General features: G+C 44.6%; 1 protein-coding gene across 4 annotated transcripts in view; it reads right to left on the bottom strand.

Moving 5' to 3' along the window:
* Nucleotides 1-14,059, bottom strand: part of LOC118365676 (alpha-1,6-mannosylglycoprotein 6-beta-N-acetylglucosaminyltransferase B-like) — a 53,564-nt gene that overhangs the window by 26,113 nt on the left and 13,392 nt on the right. For all 4 annotated transcript variants that reach the window (XM_035748050.2, XM_035748060.2, XM_052488418.1 and 1 more), the window contains 3 exons: nt 9,351-9,415; nt 9,005-9,178; nt 1,908-2,075 (listed from right to left, as the gene is read on the bottom strand). In XM_035748050.2, coding sequence (XP_035603943.1) covers nt 1,908-2,075; nt 9,005-9,178; nt 9,351-9,415 — 407 coding nt within the window. The remainder of the gene's footprint in view (nt 1-1,907; nt 2,076-9,004; nt 9,179-9,350; nt 9,416-14,059) is intronic.

Genomic DNA, 14,059 nt, shown 5'->3' with positions numbered 1-14,059 from the left:
TACCGACAGATTATTTCACTTATAATTCACTGTATCACAATTCCAGTGGGTCAGAAGTTTACATACACTAAGTTGACTGTGCCTTTAAACAGCTTGGGAAACTTCAGAAAATTATGCCATGGCTTTAGAAGCTTCTGATAGGCTAATTGACATATTTGAGTCAATTGGAGGTGTACCTGTGGATGTATTTCAACGTCTACCTTCAAACTCAGTGCCTCTTTGCTTGACATCATGGGAAAATCAAAAGAAATCAGCCAAGACCTCAGAAAAATAATTGTAGACCTCCACCAGTCTAGTTCATCATTGGGAGCAATTTCCAAACGCCTGAAGGTACCAGGTTCATCTGTACAAACAATAGTACGCAAGTATAAACACCATGGGTCCACGCAGCCGTCATACCGCTCAGGAAGGAGACACGTTCTGTCTCCTAGAGATGAACGTACTTTGGTGCCAAAAATGCAAATCAATCCCAGAACAACAGCAAAGGACCTTGTGAAGATGCTGGAGGAAACAGGTACAAAGTATCTATATCCACAGTAAAACAAGTCCTATATCGACATAACCTGAAAGGCCGCTCAGCAAGGAAGAAGCAACTGCTCCAAAACCGCCATAAAAAAGCCTGACTACGGTTTGCAACTGCACATGGGGACAAAGATTGCACTTTTTGGAGAAATGTCCTCTGGTCTGGTCAAGACGGAGCTGCTCTTCCTCCCGGGGAAAGACTGCCCGTTCCATGATCTCGCCATCACGGTTGACAACTCCATTGTGTCCTCCTCCCAGAGCGCTAAGAACCTTGGCGTGATCCTGGACAACACCCTGTCGTTCTCAACTAACATCAAGGCGGTGGCCCGTTCCTGTAGGTTCATGCTCTACAACATCCGCAGAGTACGACCCTGCCTCACACAGGAAGCGGCGCAGGTCCTAATCCAGGCACTTGTCATCTCCCGTCTGGATTACTGCAACTCGCTGTTGGCTGGGCTCCCCTGCCTGTGCCATTAAACCCCTACAACTCATCCAGAAGCCGCAGCCCGTCTGGTGTTCCAACCTTCCCAAGTTCTCTTCACCCCGCTCCTCCGCTCTCTCCACTGGCTTCCAAATGCATCCGCTACAAGACCATGGTGCTTGCCTACGGAGCTGCACCTCAGTACCTCCAGGCTCTGATCAGGCCCTACACCCAAACAAGGGCACTGCGTTCATCCACCTCTGGCCTGGCCTCCCTACCACTGAGGAAGTAAGTTGCTCAGCCCAGTTGTTCGCTGCTCTGGCCCCCAATGGTGGAACAAACTCCCTCACGACGCCAGGACAGCGGAGTCAATCACCACCTTCCGGAGACACCTGAAACCCCACCTCTTTAAGGAATACCTAGGATAGGATAAAGTAATCCTTCTCACCCCCCCTTAAAAGATTTAGATGCACTATTGTAAAGTGGCTGTTCCACTGGATGTCATAAGGTGAATGCACCAATTTGTAAGTCGCTCTGGATAAGAGCGTCTGCTAAATGACTTAAATGTAATGTAATGTCTGATGAAACAGAAATAGAACTATTTGGCCATAATGACCATTGTTATGTTTGGAGGAAAAAGTGGGAGGCTTGCAAGCCGAAGAACAACATCCCAACCGTGAAGCACGGGGGTGGCAGCATCATGTTGTGGGGGTGCTTTGCTGCAGGGAATTTTTACTAGGATTAAATGTCAGGAATTGTGAAAAACTGAGTTTAAATGTATTTGGCTAAGGTGTATGTAAACTTCCAACTTCAAGTGTATGAAAATATTACAGCAGGAGATAGGGGGATTATAAATATAGATGCAGTATGTAGGAGTTTGAAATCGAATGAACTTCAAAGTATGTTAACCCCATAGAATGGCATATTAGAAGTTCATTTAATAGGATCTCTGTGGTTAACCCACCCTCTTCTGCAGTGAAGTCGTCTTAGTGGTGTTCTCTCGTATCCTGTGTCTCGCCTTTATCCAGCATGTAGACAGCCTCTCCACCCTGGACCGGATGAACCTTCCTGCAGGACCCTGAATTCCACCAAACACCTCATACAATGGCATCAGAGTCGTCCGGACCTCTGCCTGTGTGAAATAAAAAGGGATTATTGAACAACAATATTAAAGCAGTACGAAAGTAGTGTATGCAAGTTAGAATTAGATAAAATAATTTGATTGAGGTATGGCTTGCATCCAAATTTGAAAGGGGAAAAAGTTATCTTAGCCAACAATAAGGAGGCTCTTATAAATCATTGACTCAAAAACATCCCAACCCCTGCTCAGGAAACTCATCCCATTCCTGCTATTTCACAGCATTATCATAGTACTTCTACAGATAATCATGTCCCCAGGGGTATTGCCAGTAACAATCGTGACCATAAAAAAAATAAATCCACTGTTACTGTTAGCCCAATTGGGAAGCCCACTGTGGTAAGCTCGTCCCATAATGTTACTTCAAATACCACAAAAATGGATACCCCTGCTGTATTCAAAGTGCATAGAGTTGGGTTGTTACATATCAACGTACAAAGTTTGATGTCAAAGATGGACCTTCATGATATTTGGGTGCATGACATGAGCCCGGACATTTTATTCTCACAGAGACTTGGACAAATGGTTCGATCCCGGATAAGGACATTGCTGATTACCACATCTTCTGGTGTCACAGACTGAAAGAAGGGGGAGGTTGGCTATATAAGTGAAATCAACTCTTGTGGCATCAAGTTCTCTAAATATCACCCCCCAAAAATGTGCTTTTGGTTTTTGATATGTCCATAAGCCAAAATACACAACTATCTGTTGATGGCATTTACCCCCTTCTTCAAGCCCTCACAAATTGGTTGTTGATCATTGCTAGGCAACAATCTTCAGGTCTCGAAATAGATTTTCAAGCAGATTTAATTCAAGTCTGTAACTCGGCCACTCAGGAATATTCACTGTTTTCTTGGTAAGCAACACCAGTGTAGATTTGGCCTTGTGTTTTAGGTTATTGCCCTGCTGAAAGGTGAATTCGTCACCCAGTATCTGGTGGAAAGCAGACTGAACCAGGTATTCCTCTAGGATTTTGCCTGTCCTTAGCTCCATTCCGTTTCTTTTTTATCCTGAAAAACTACCCAGTCCTTAACGATTACAAGCTTACCCATAATATGATGCAGCCACCACTTTGCTTGAAAATATGGAGTTCTCAGTACTCATTAATAGGTTGTATTGGATTTGCCCCAAACATAAATGTCACACCCTGATCTGTTTCACCAGTCTTTGTGCTTGTCTCCACCCCACTCCAGGTGTCACCCATCTGCCCCATTATCCCCTGGCAAGGCCCATGCCACCTCGCTTCCTCCGCATCGGTCCTATGACTAAGTCATTGACCTTCTCCCGGGCACTACACCACCTCGGGGGAAGGCTTTATTCCCTGTCAGGGCCAGAGACCAAGGAGATGGAGACGTATATCGAGGACTCCCTGGCTGCAGGGGGTATCTGTCCTTCTGCCTCCCCGCCGGCACCTTCTGCCTTCCCCACATTGGAGGAGTGGAGGCACTGGTTAGAGGGGGCGGAACACCCATTCATAGTATGGACAGATTACAAGAACCTGGAATATATCCGCACCGCCAAGCTCCTCAACTCCAGGCAAGCTCGATGGGCCATGCTGTTCACCCGATTCAACTTCACCATCTCCTACCTATCCCTTGTCTCGCAGCTGCACTCATCTGGGGTATAGAGAACCAGGTCCGTGGGGTGCAGGGGGCCCGGCTAACCGGATGTTTGTCCCGGACTCTGCCTGTTCCTCAGTTCTGGGAATGGGCTCATTCCTCTCGACTGGCCTGCCATCCTCGCTCCCGTCGGACACTGGCCTTTGTATGACAAAGTTTTTGGTGGCCCATCTTGGTTCCTGATTTCTCAGCCTTTATCACCACCTGCACCGTGCGTGCCCAGAATAAGACTCCTCGGCAGGCCTCCTTCAAACACTTCCCGTCCCTCACCATCCCTGGTCACATATATCCATGGACTTTGTCACTGGTCTCCCCCCATCTGATGGCAACACAGTTATCCTTAACGTGGTGGACCGGTTTTCCAAAGCCGTCCATTTTATTCCTCTCCCCCAAGCTACCCTTAGCCAAAGAGATGGCACAGCTCATGGATCCATGGACTTCCGATGGACATGGCCTCTGACCGGGGTCCTCAGTTCTCATCCTAGTTCTGGAAGGTGTTCGGCATGCTGATTGGGTCATCGACCAGCCTGTCCTCCGGGTTCCATCCCCAGTCTAACAGCAAGTCGGAGCGAGCCAATCAGGCTCTTCGCTGCCTCGTGTCCGCCAATCCTCCCACCTAGAGCCAGCAGCTCGTGTTGGTAGAGTACGCCTGCAACCTCCTCCCTTGCTCAACCCCTCGCATTTTGAGTGCTCCCCCGCTCTTCCCGGAGCAAGAGGTCAACATACCCTCGGCCCAGATGTTTGTCCGCCGCTGTCACCGTACCTGGAAGAGAGCCCGGTTGGCTCTTCTCAAGACCACCCCCAGGTATCGACGACAGGCAGAACACCACCGGACCCCGGCTCCCCATTATAGTCTCGGGCAGAGGGTATGGCTGTCCATTCAGGATCTGCCCCTCCGGGTAGAGTCCCGCAAACTGTCCCCACGTTTTATCGGCCCTTTCCCCATCTCCTTGATTCTTAGCCCCTCTGCTGTTCGTCTTCTGTTGCCCTGTACCCTCTGCATACATCCCACTTTTCATGTGTCTAGGATTAAACCTATATCTCACAGCCCTTTGTCTCCTATTTCCCGGTTCTGACCATTCTGCCTGCCCTAACCCTGAGCCTGCTTACCATCTTGTACCTGCCTGACTCTGACCTGATCACAAACCTCTGCCTGTCCTCTACCTGCCCTTTGCCTGCCCAGGATTTATAATCAATTATCTGAGAACTATACTATCCACCTCCTATGTCTGCATCTAGTTCATATCCTGAGTGGTAATAATACAACTTTGTATTCAGGGCAAAAGGTGAATTGCTTTGCGACATTTATTGTACATTGTTGTAAACAGGATGCATGTTTTTAATATTATCATTCTGTACAGGCTTTACTCTTTTCACTCTGTCAATTACGTTAGTATTGTGGAGTAACTACAATGTTGTTGATCCATCCTCAGTTTTCTCCTATCACAGCCATTAAACAATGTTTTAAATTCAACATTGGCCTCATGCTGAAATCCCTGAGCAGTTTCCTCCCTCTCCGGCAACTGAGTTAGAAAGAATGCATGGGCCTCCCGAGTGGCGTAGTGGTCCAAGGCACTGCAGTGCTAGCTGTGCCACTAGAGATCCTGGATCGAGTCCAGGCTCTGTCGCAGCCGGCCGAAACCGGGACAACTATGGGGCGGCACACAATTGGCCCAGTGTCGTCCGGGTTAGGGGAGGGCTTGGCCGGCAGGGATGTTCTTGTCCCTTCGCGCTCTAGTGACTCCTGTGGCAGGCCGGGCACAATGCACGCTGACACGGTCGCCAGGTGTACGGTGTTTCCTTCGACACATTGGTGCGACTGGCTTCCGTGCATCAAGAAGCAGTGCAGCTTAGCTAAGTTGTTTTTCGGAGGACGCACGGCTCTCGACCTTCGCCTCTCAGGAGTCCGTATGGGAGTTGCAGCGATGAGACAAGACTGTAACTACCAAATGGATACCATGAAAAAGGGGTAAAAGTTTTAAAAAAGGAAGGACGCCTGTATCTTTGTAGTGTCTGGGTATATTGATACACCATCCAAAGTGTCATTAATAACGTCACCATGCTCAAAGGAATATTCAGTGTCTGCTTTTTCTATTTTTACCTATCTACCAATAGGTGCCCTTCTTTGTGAGGCATTGGTAAACCTCCCTGGCCTTTGTGGTTGAATTTGTGTTTGAAATTCACTGCTCGACGGAGGGACCTTACAGATACAGTAATTGTATGTGTGGGCTACAGAGATAAGGTAGTCATTCAAAATGAATGTTAAACACTATTATTGCACAGAGTTAGTCCACGCAACTTACTATGTGATTTGTTAAGCACATTTTTACTCATGAATTATTTAAGCTTGCCATAACAAAGGTGTGGAATACTAATTGATTCAAGACATTTCAACTTCAAATGTTTTATTCGTTTGTAGAAATGTTGAAAAACATTCTGTGTGTGTAGATAAGTCAGTGACAAAAAAAAATCTAAATTGAATCAATTTAAATTCAGACTGTAACACAACAAAATGTGGAAAAAGTCAAGAGGTGTGAATACTTTCTGAAGTCACTGTAGATTGTGATTTTTTCCCCCGCAAACTTTTCTTCATGATATGTGTTACTCTGACATCTCTATTAGCTGCATGCCTGACCCTGAATTAGCTCTAGAATTGTTCTCGTTCATTTTTATCTCGCTGGCAGAAAAACAGTCCCTGTAAACGCCTTAGAGTAAGAAATAGAACAAATTCTTGGTTCTCTATAGAACTTTCAGATCTAGTTATGCTGACAAATCAAGAAATGCTGACTCCGTAGCTGATTGGCAGCTTTTTCGGCAATTGAGAAATAGATGCCCTTCCTCAATAAAGAAAGCTTGTGGTGACATTTCGGAAAACAGTTTATTACAGGAAATTCCTCTCCTTCCCTAACTAAGCAAGTTGTCTCATTACTGAGAAAGATGAGATAAATAGTGCTTCTAAATCAGCATTTTATCTCGGCAGGCTTTATAATTTTGAAAGAAATTGTGGTTTAATTGACCCTGGTCAGACAGTTGACTGCCTGCCCTTTTCCCAGCCTCTAGTTGGCTCGATGGAAGTCCGGTCAACTTCTGCTGAATTTTTCTTTTCATTCCAACAACTTTCTACTTGTAATGTGCCAGACGCCTTGCACAATATTGATGTAAAAAACACTGGGACTGATTTGCTTGACCCTTTCTTGGTGCAGCTTTCGGCTCCTCTGATTGCAGAATCTTAAACACACATTTTTAACCTTACAACAATTATTTCTGGTACCATCCCCAGGGTCTGGAAGGCGGCCCATATACTCCCCCTTCACAAAGGTGGTGACCTGTGCGACCAACATAATTATTGTCTGGTCAGGTTTGTTGGCCTCCTTACTCGCACAAGCTTTTTCAGTTCTGCCCACACATTTTCTATGGGATTGAGGTCAGGGCTTTGTGATGGCCACTCCAATACCTTGACTTTGTTGTCCTTAAGCCATTTTGCCACAGCTTTGGAAGTATGCTTGGGGTCATTGTCCATTTGGAAGACCCATTTGCAAACAAGCTTTAACTTCCTGACTGATGTCTTGAGATGTTGCTTCAATATATCCACACAATTTTCCTACCTCACTATGCCATCTATTTTGTGAAGTGCACCAGTCCCTCCTGCAGCAAAGCACCCCCACAACATGATGCTGCCACCCCTGTGCTTCACAGTTGGGATGGTATTCTTCGGCTTGAAAGCCTCCCACTTTTCCCTCCAAACATAACAATTTTAATTATGGCCAAACAGTTCTATTTTTGTGTCATCAGACCAGAGGACATTTCTCCAAAAAGTACAATCTTTGTCCCCGTGTGCAGTTGTAAACCGTAGTCTGGCTTTTTTATGGTGGTTTTGGAGCAGTGGCTTCTTCCTTGCTGAGAGGCCTTTCAGGTTATGTCGATATATGACTTGTTTTACTGTGGATATAGATACTTTGTACCTGTTTCCTCCAGTATCTTCACAAGGTCATTTGCTGTTGTTCTGGGATTGATTTGCACTTTTGGCACCAAAGTACGTTCATCTCTAGGAGACAGAACGTGTCTCCTTCCTGAGCGATATGAGAGCTGCGTGGTCCCATGGTGTTTATACTTGCGTACTATTGTTTGTACAGATGAACATGGTACCTTCAGGCATTTGGAAATTGCTCCCAAGGATAAGCCAGACTTGTGGAGGTCTACAATTTTTTTCTGAGGTCAAGGCAGATTTCTTTTGATTTTCCCATGATGTCAAGCAATGAGGCACAGAGTCTGAAGGTAGGCGTTGAAATACATCCACAGGTACACCTCCAATTGACTCAAATGATGTCAATTAGCCTATCAGAAGCTTCTAAAGCCATGACATAATTTCCCAAGCTGTTTAAAGGCACAGTCAACTTAGTGTATGTAAACTTCTGACCCACTCAAATTGTGATACGTGAAATAATCTGTCTGTAAACAATTGTTGGAAAAATTACTTGTCATACACAAAGTAGATGTCCTAACCGACTTGCCAAAACTGTAGTTTGTTAACAAGAAATTTGTGGAGTGGTTAAAAAACAAGTTTTATTGACTCCAACCTAACTGTTTGTAAACGTCCGACTTCAACTGTATAAATAGTGTCATTGTCGTTTATTGATGTGCTCAAGCAAGCTACAACAAACACTCAAACTGGACCATTTTAATCTCAATCTCTTCATTCAAAGACTCAATCATGGACACTCTTACTGACAGTTGTGGCTGCTTTGCGTGATGTATTGTTGTCTCTACCTTCTTGCCTTTGGGCTGTTGTCTGTGCATGTACCATGTTTTGTGCTGCTACTGTACCATGTTGTGCTACGGCCATGTTGTGTTGCTACCATGATGATGTCATGTTGTGTTGTCATGTGTTGCTGCCTTGCTATCTTGTTGTCTTAGGTCTCTCTTTATGTAGTGTTGTCTCTTTTGTCATGATGTGTGTTTTGTCCTTTATTTTTATTATCATTTTTTTATATCCCCCGTCCCCGAAGGAGGCCTTTTGCCGTCATTGTAAATAAGAATTTGTTCTTAACTGACTTGCCTAGTTAAATAAAGTTTCAATAAATAAATGCAGGGCTCATCTGCAAAAGAGACAGTGGTCTCAGCATGACTCTGTGCTTAAATAAAAGGTTAAATAAAAAAGAATAAAAGATCATTTCATGTCTCGACAAAAGGCTACTGAAACCGTCAGCATATGTTCAGTGAAGTCCATAAACATTGTTTTTCCATGACAGATTTTGATAGTCATAATACCTATGCCAAGTGACATTCAACCTGTTCTAAAGCTACCTTCTCTTTGTGGGTGCGTGGTTGCTGGTGCCATGGTGGTGCTGAATGGTTTCTTCCAGGGTGGGGGGGACAGAAGTCTTCTCTCTCACTCAGGTAGGTCAGGATGGAGCAGGTGGTACCATCCACCCCGTAGAAAGCATAGCAGAGGTCTGAGTCCCAACGGGCTTGCAGGAACTGGGAATGTAACGCCAAAGTGTTTGTGTTCGAAAAGAAAGGGATAGAGACAGAAAAATAGGTTTGGGACAACAGTAACAGGAGAAATGTTGACTTCATGAGCCCAACAACAAAAACAGATTTAGCATTTACAAGATTAACTGTCAACTAATTGTGTTGTGTTGTGACTCACCTCAACTTTCTCAGCACAGTGGGGATACACAGGGTCCTCGGGCACCTCACAAACCTCACGGAGACCTGACAAAAGAGATTGTGATAATATATATAATTATACTTTATTTTACCAACAACCTCTGTGCTGCTCAGAGTACTCAGTAGGTAATACACTTGAATCAGCACTCGATTCCTACACTGTAAAAATTAAATGTTGATTCAACATGCATATTGTAAGGCAACCAGATGCAATAGGATTGTGAGTTTTCTTAACATTGGGCATATCGTTGAACTAACATACATTCTCTAGTTGAGTGAACGTACAATTCAACTTGAAAACGAAATCTACCTTATTTGCACATTTCCCAGATAAAATTTAAATCTATGACAATACATTACATACAGTTGAAGTCGGAAGTTCATATACACTTAGGTTGGAGTCATTAAAACTTGTTTTTCAACCACTCCAAAAATTTCTTGTTAACAAACTACAGTTTTGGCAAGTCGGTTAGGACATCTACTTTGTGCATGACAAGTCATTTTTCCAATAATTGTTTACTGACAGATTATTTCACTTATCATTCACTGCATTACAATTCCAGTGGATCAGAAGTTTACATCCACTAAGTTGACTGTGCCTTTAAACAGCTTGGAAAATTCCAGCAAATTATGTCATGGCTTTAGAAGCTTCTGATAGGCTAATTGACAGCATTTGAGTCAATTGGAGGTGTGTACCTGTGGATGTATTTCAAGGCCTACCTTCAAACTCAGTGCCTCTTTGCTTGACATCATGGGAAAATCAAAAGAAATCAGCCAAGACCTCAGAAAGAAAATTCTAGACTACAAGTCTGGTTTGTCCTTGGGAGCAATTTCCAAACACCTGAAGGTACCACGTTCATCTGTACAAACAATAGTACGCAAGTATAAACACCATTGGACCACGCAGCCGTCATACCGCTCAGGAAGGAGACGCGTTCTGTCTCCTAGAGATGAACGTACTTTGGTGCGAAAAGTGCAAATCAATCCCAGAACAACAGCAAAGGACCTTGTGAAGATGCTGGAGGAAACCGGTACAAAAGTATCTATATCCACAGTAAAACGAGTCCTATATCGACATAAGCTGAAAGTCCGCTCAGCAAGGAAGAAGCCATAAAAAAAACGCCATAAAAAAGCCAGACTACGGTTTGCAACTGCTCATGGGGACAAAGATCATACTTTTTGGAGAAATGTCCTCTGGCATATAGAACTGTTTGGCCATAATGACCATCGTTATGGCCAAGCGGAAAAAGTGGGAGGCTTGCAAGCCGAAGAATACCATCCCAACAGTGAAGCACGGGTGACAGCATCATGTTGTGGGGGTGCTTTGCTGCAGGAGGGACTGGTGCACTTCACAAAATAGATGGCATCATGAGGTAGGATAACTATGTGGATATATTGAAGCAACATCTCAAGACAAAGCTTGGTCGCAAATGGGTCTTCTAAATGGACAATGATCCCAAGCATACTTCCAAAGTTGTGGCAAAATGGCTATAAGTCAAGGTATTGGAGTGGCCATCACAAAGTCCTGACCTCAATCCCATAGAACATTTGTGGGCAGAACTGAAAAAGCATGTGCGAGAAAGGAGCCCTTACAAACCTGACTCAGTTACACCAGCTCTGTCAGGAGGAATGGGCCAAAATTCACCCTACTTATAGTGGGAAGCTTGTGGAAGGCTACCCGAAATGTTTGACCCAAGTTAAACAATTGAAAGGCAATGCTACCAAATACTAATTGAGTGTATGTAAACTTCTGACCCACTGAGAATGTGACTTGAAGTGAGCTACATTTTAATAAGCTTGTTGAGTAAAATTACGAATGTATGTTTGCTCAAAACCATGCCCACCCCTTTCAAGAACAATTGGATATGTATTTAGATACACGGGCCCGATGGAGGAACGATACGTTTTAATTTCAAACGATTCGGTGCGATTTGGTTTGATTAGAGGAACGAATCAAAGCGATTTGATTAAAAAAGTGTTTGGGCTAGTAATGTATCAATATTTATCTTTAAAAATTATCTATAGGGCCTCCCGGGTGGCGCAGTGGTTAAGGGCGCTGTACTGCAGCGCCAGCTGTGCCACCAGAGACTCTGGGTTTGCGCCCAGGCTCTGTCGTAACCGGCCGCGACCGGGAGGTCCGACGCACAATTGCCCTAGCGTCGTCTGGGTTAGGGAGGGATTGGCCGGTAGGGATATCCTTGTCTCATCGCGCACCAGCGACTCCTGTGGCGGACCGGGCGCAGTGCGCACTAACCAAGGTTGCCAGGTGCACAGTGTTTCCTCCGACACATTGGTGCGGCTGGCTTCCGGGTTGGATGTGCGCTGTGTTAAGAAGCAGTGCGGCTTGGTTGGGTTGTGTAGCGGAGGACGCATGACTTTCAACCTTCGTCTCTCCCGAGTCCTTACGGGAGTTGTAGCGATGAGACAAGATAGTAGCTACTAAAAATAATTGGATACCACGAAATTGGGGAGAAACACGGGGTTAAATTCAACAAAAAAAAATATCTATGACATAGCCAATTGGATATAGCACAACCTTGGATTTCCCACCATCTCATAATGAAATGGTTCAGACCAACTCAGAGTGAGCTTCTCTTCTTCTCCCGCTACGACCATGCAGTGCGGGGAGCAAAAGTGATTGCTGTCCTCATTATTACATTTGCAACTTTACCCTATATATGTAAAAATGACCATATACAGTGCATTTGGAAAGTATTCAGACCCCTTGACTTTTTCCACATTTTGGTATGTCACAGCCTTATTCTAAAATGGATTAATGTAGCAGAAGTATTTAACAATTCACAACAACACACACATATCTAAAAGTAAAAGAATGTCATTCAGAAATATATAACTATTAGGACAAGCAATGTAGTGGCATTGACTAAAATACAGTAGAATAGAATACAGTATATACATATGAAAGGAGTAAAGCAGTATGTAAACATTATTAAAGTGACTAGTGATTCCATGTCTATGTATATGGGGCAGCAGCCTCTAAGGTGCAGGGTTGAGTAACCGGGTGATGGCTATTTAACAGTCTGTTGGCCTTGAGATAGAATAGAATTGTACGGCAACAGCTGCAATAGGATTATGAATTTCCTCAACATTTGGGCATATAGCTGAACCAACATACAGTGTTGCCTTCCAAAGGCAAACATGAGTTAGTAATTCTACTCAACAAGTTTTTATACTCACTATGAGAAAAGTTTGTTGAGTGAAACTTTTTTTTGAAAACGCATTAGCTGAATTTGGTGTCCTTTCAAAGTCTACCCAACTCAGAATAACGCTGATTGAGCAATTGGTTAAATTGGCTTTTTTACAGTGTAGCATTCTATAGCATGAGAAGAAACCCACTGTGTTCCCAAAGAGGCCCCTTCCCGTAAGCACTCCACCTTCTTCCCCCTAGTGTCAATCTCACACACACACACACACACACACACACACACACACACACACACACACACACACACACACACACACATAAATGTCAAACATACACACCTAACCCACCTGCCTACCCCACCCCAAACATTCTCCTTTACAATGCAGACCGTGCCAAAACACACAGGCCTTAGCTGTGTAAAACAACCTTGTAAAACGAGCAGAAAATAAAATAAAATCCCAGTCACAGCCAAGGTGCGAAGCCCGAAAAAGCTGATGAGAAGATGAAAAAAAAATCAGCATCTGAAAAAACACACGTACGAGTCAACAGGCCATTGAAAGGACTCCTGGGTAATTTGATCGCTCTTTATGGGGTCTGAGGTAATGTGAGGGGAAGAGAGGCGGGTCGGGAAGGAGGGTGGGCTGCTCGTGGTGAGAAGTGTGTGTGTGGGGGGTTGTGTGGCCTGCGTTGTATGAATCACCTTATTCAGGGTTTGTGAGCATTCACTTTCTCTCTTCGCTCTCCCTCCTCCTCTCTCTTTCATTCGCTCTCTCTCCCTCCATCCCTCTCGCTCTATCCCTTTCTGCCTCCCTCCCCAGCTCCCTCCATCCGTCCTCACGTGGCAGGGTCGGCCAGTAACCCGACTCCCACCTGACACCTCTCCGGGGGACGTAAACCTTCTCCTACTAGCGGCTGCTCCACACACACACACCACCATACACACACAATCACACACACACACTCCGCCAGCATAGCTAGCTCTCTGGGACTTGTTAAACCCCTTATTCATCGGCCTTAAGGACTCCCTCCATCATATTCACCTGTAGTCTCTCACCTTTGACCCCTACTGGCCAACGACCATCCCTTCTAGAATCCCAGGCTATTAACTTCACTATGTTGTTAATCTTTGAACTTGAACTATTGCACAGCCCTGAACTGCGGCCTTGAGTAACAATATCAGAGTCCCTCCAGCCAATCTCTAAAGCACTATAGTCAACCAATAGTTTTATTGTGGTGTAATGGGGAGACTGGCTGCATTGGCTTAATCAGGTGCCAACTCCAACAAAAGCATGTAGTCATTGCATCTTCACTAATGTGCTATGATGGTCCTTCTGTGGCTCAGTTGGTAGAGCATGGCGCTTGTAACGCCAGGGTAGTGGGTTCAATTCCCGGGACCACCCATACGTAGAATGTATGCACACATGACTGTAAGTCGCTTTGGATAAAAGCGTCAGCTAAATGGCATATATTATTATTATTATTATATTATGATATGATACATTATATGCTACGTTACTGGTATG

The sequence above is a fragment of the Oncorhynchus keta genome, chromosome 3, assembly GCF_023373465.1.
Source record: "Oncorhynchus keta strain PuntledgeMale-10-30-2019 chromosome 3, Oket_V2, whole genome shotgun sequence".
Classification (NCBI taxonomy): Eukaryota; Metazoa; Chordata; class Actinopteri; order Salmoniformes; family Salmonidae; genus Oncorhynchus; species Oncorhynchus keta.
Note: the sequence above shows the minus strand (reverse complement) of the source record. Positions and strands in the feature narration are given on the sequence as shown.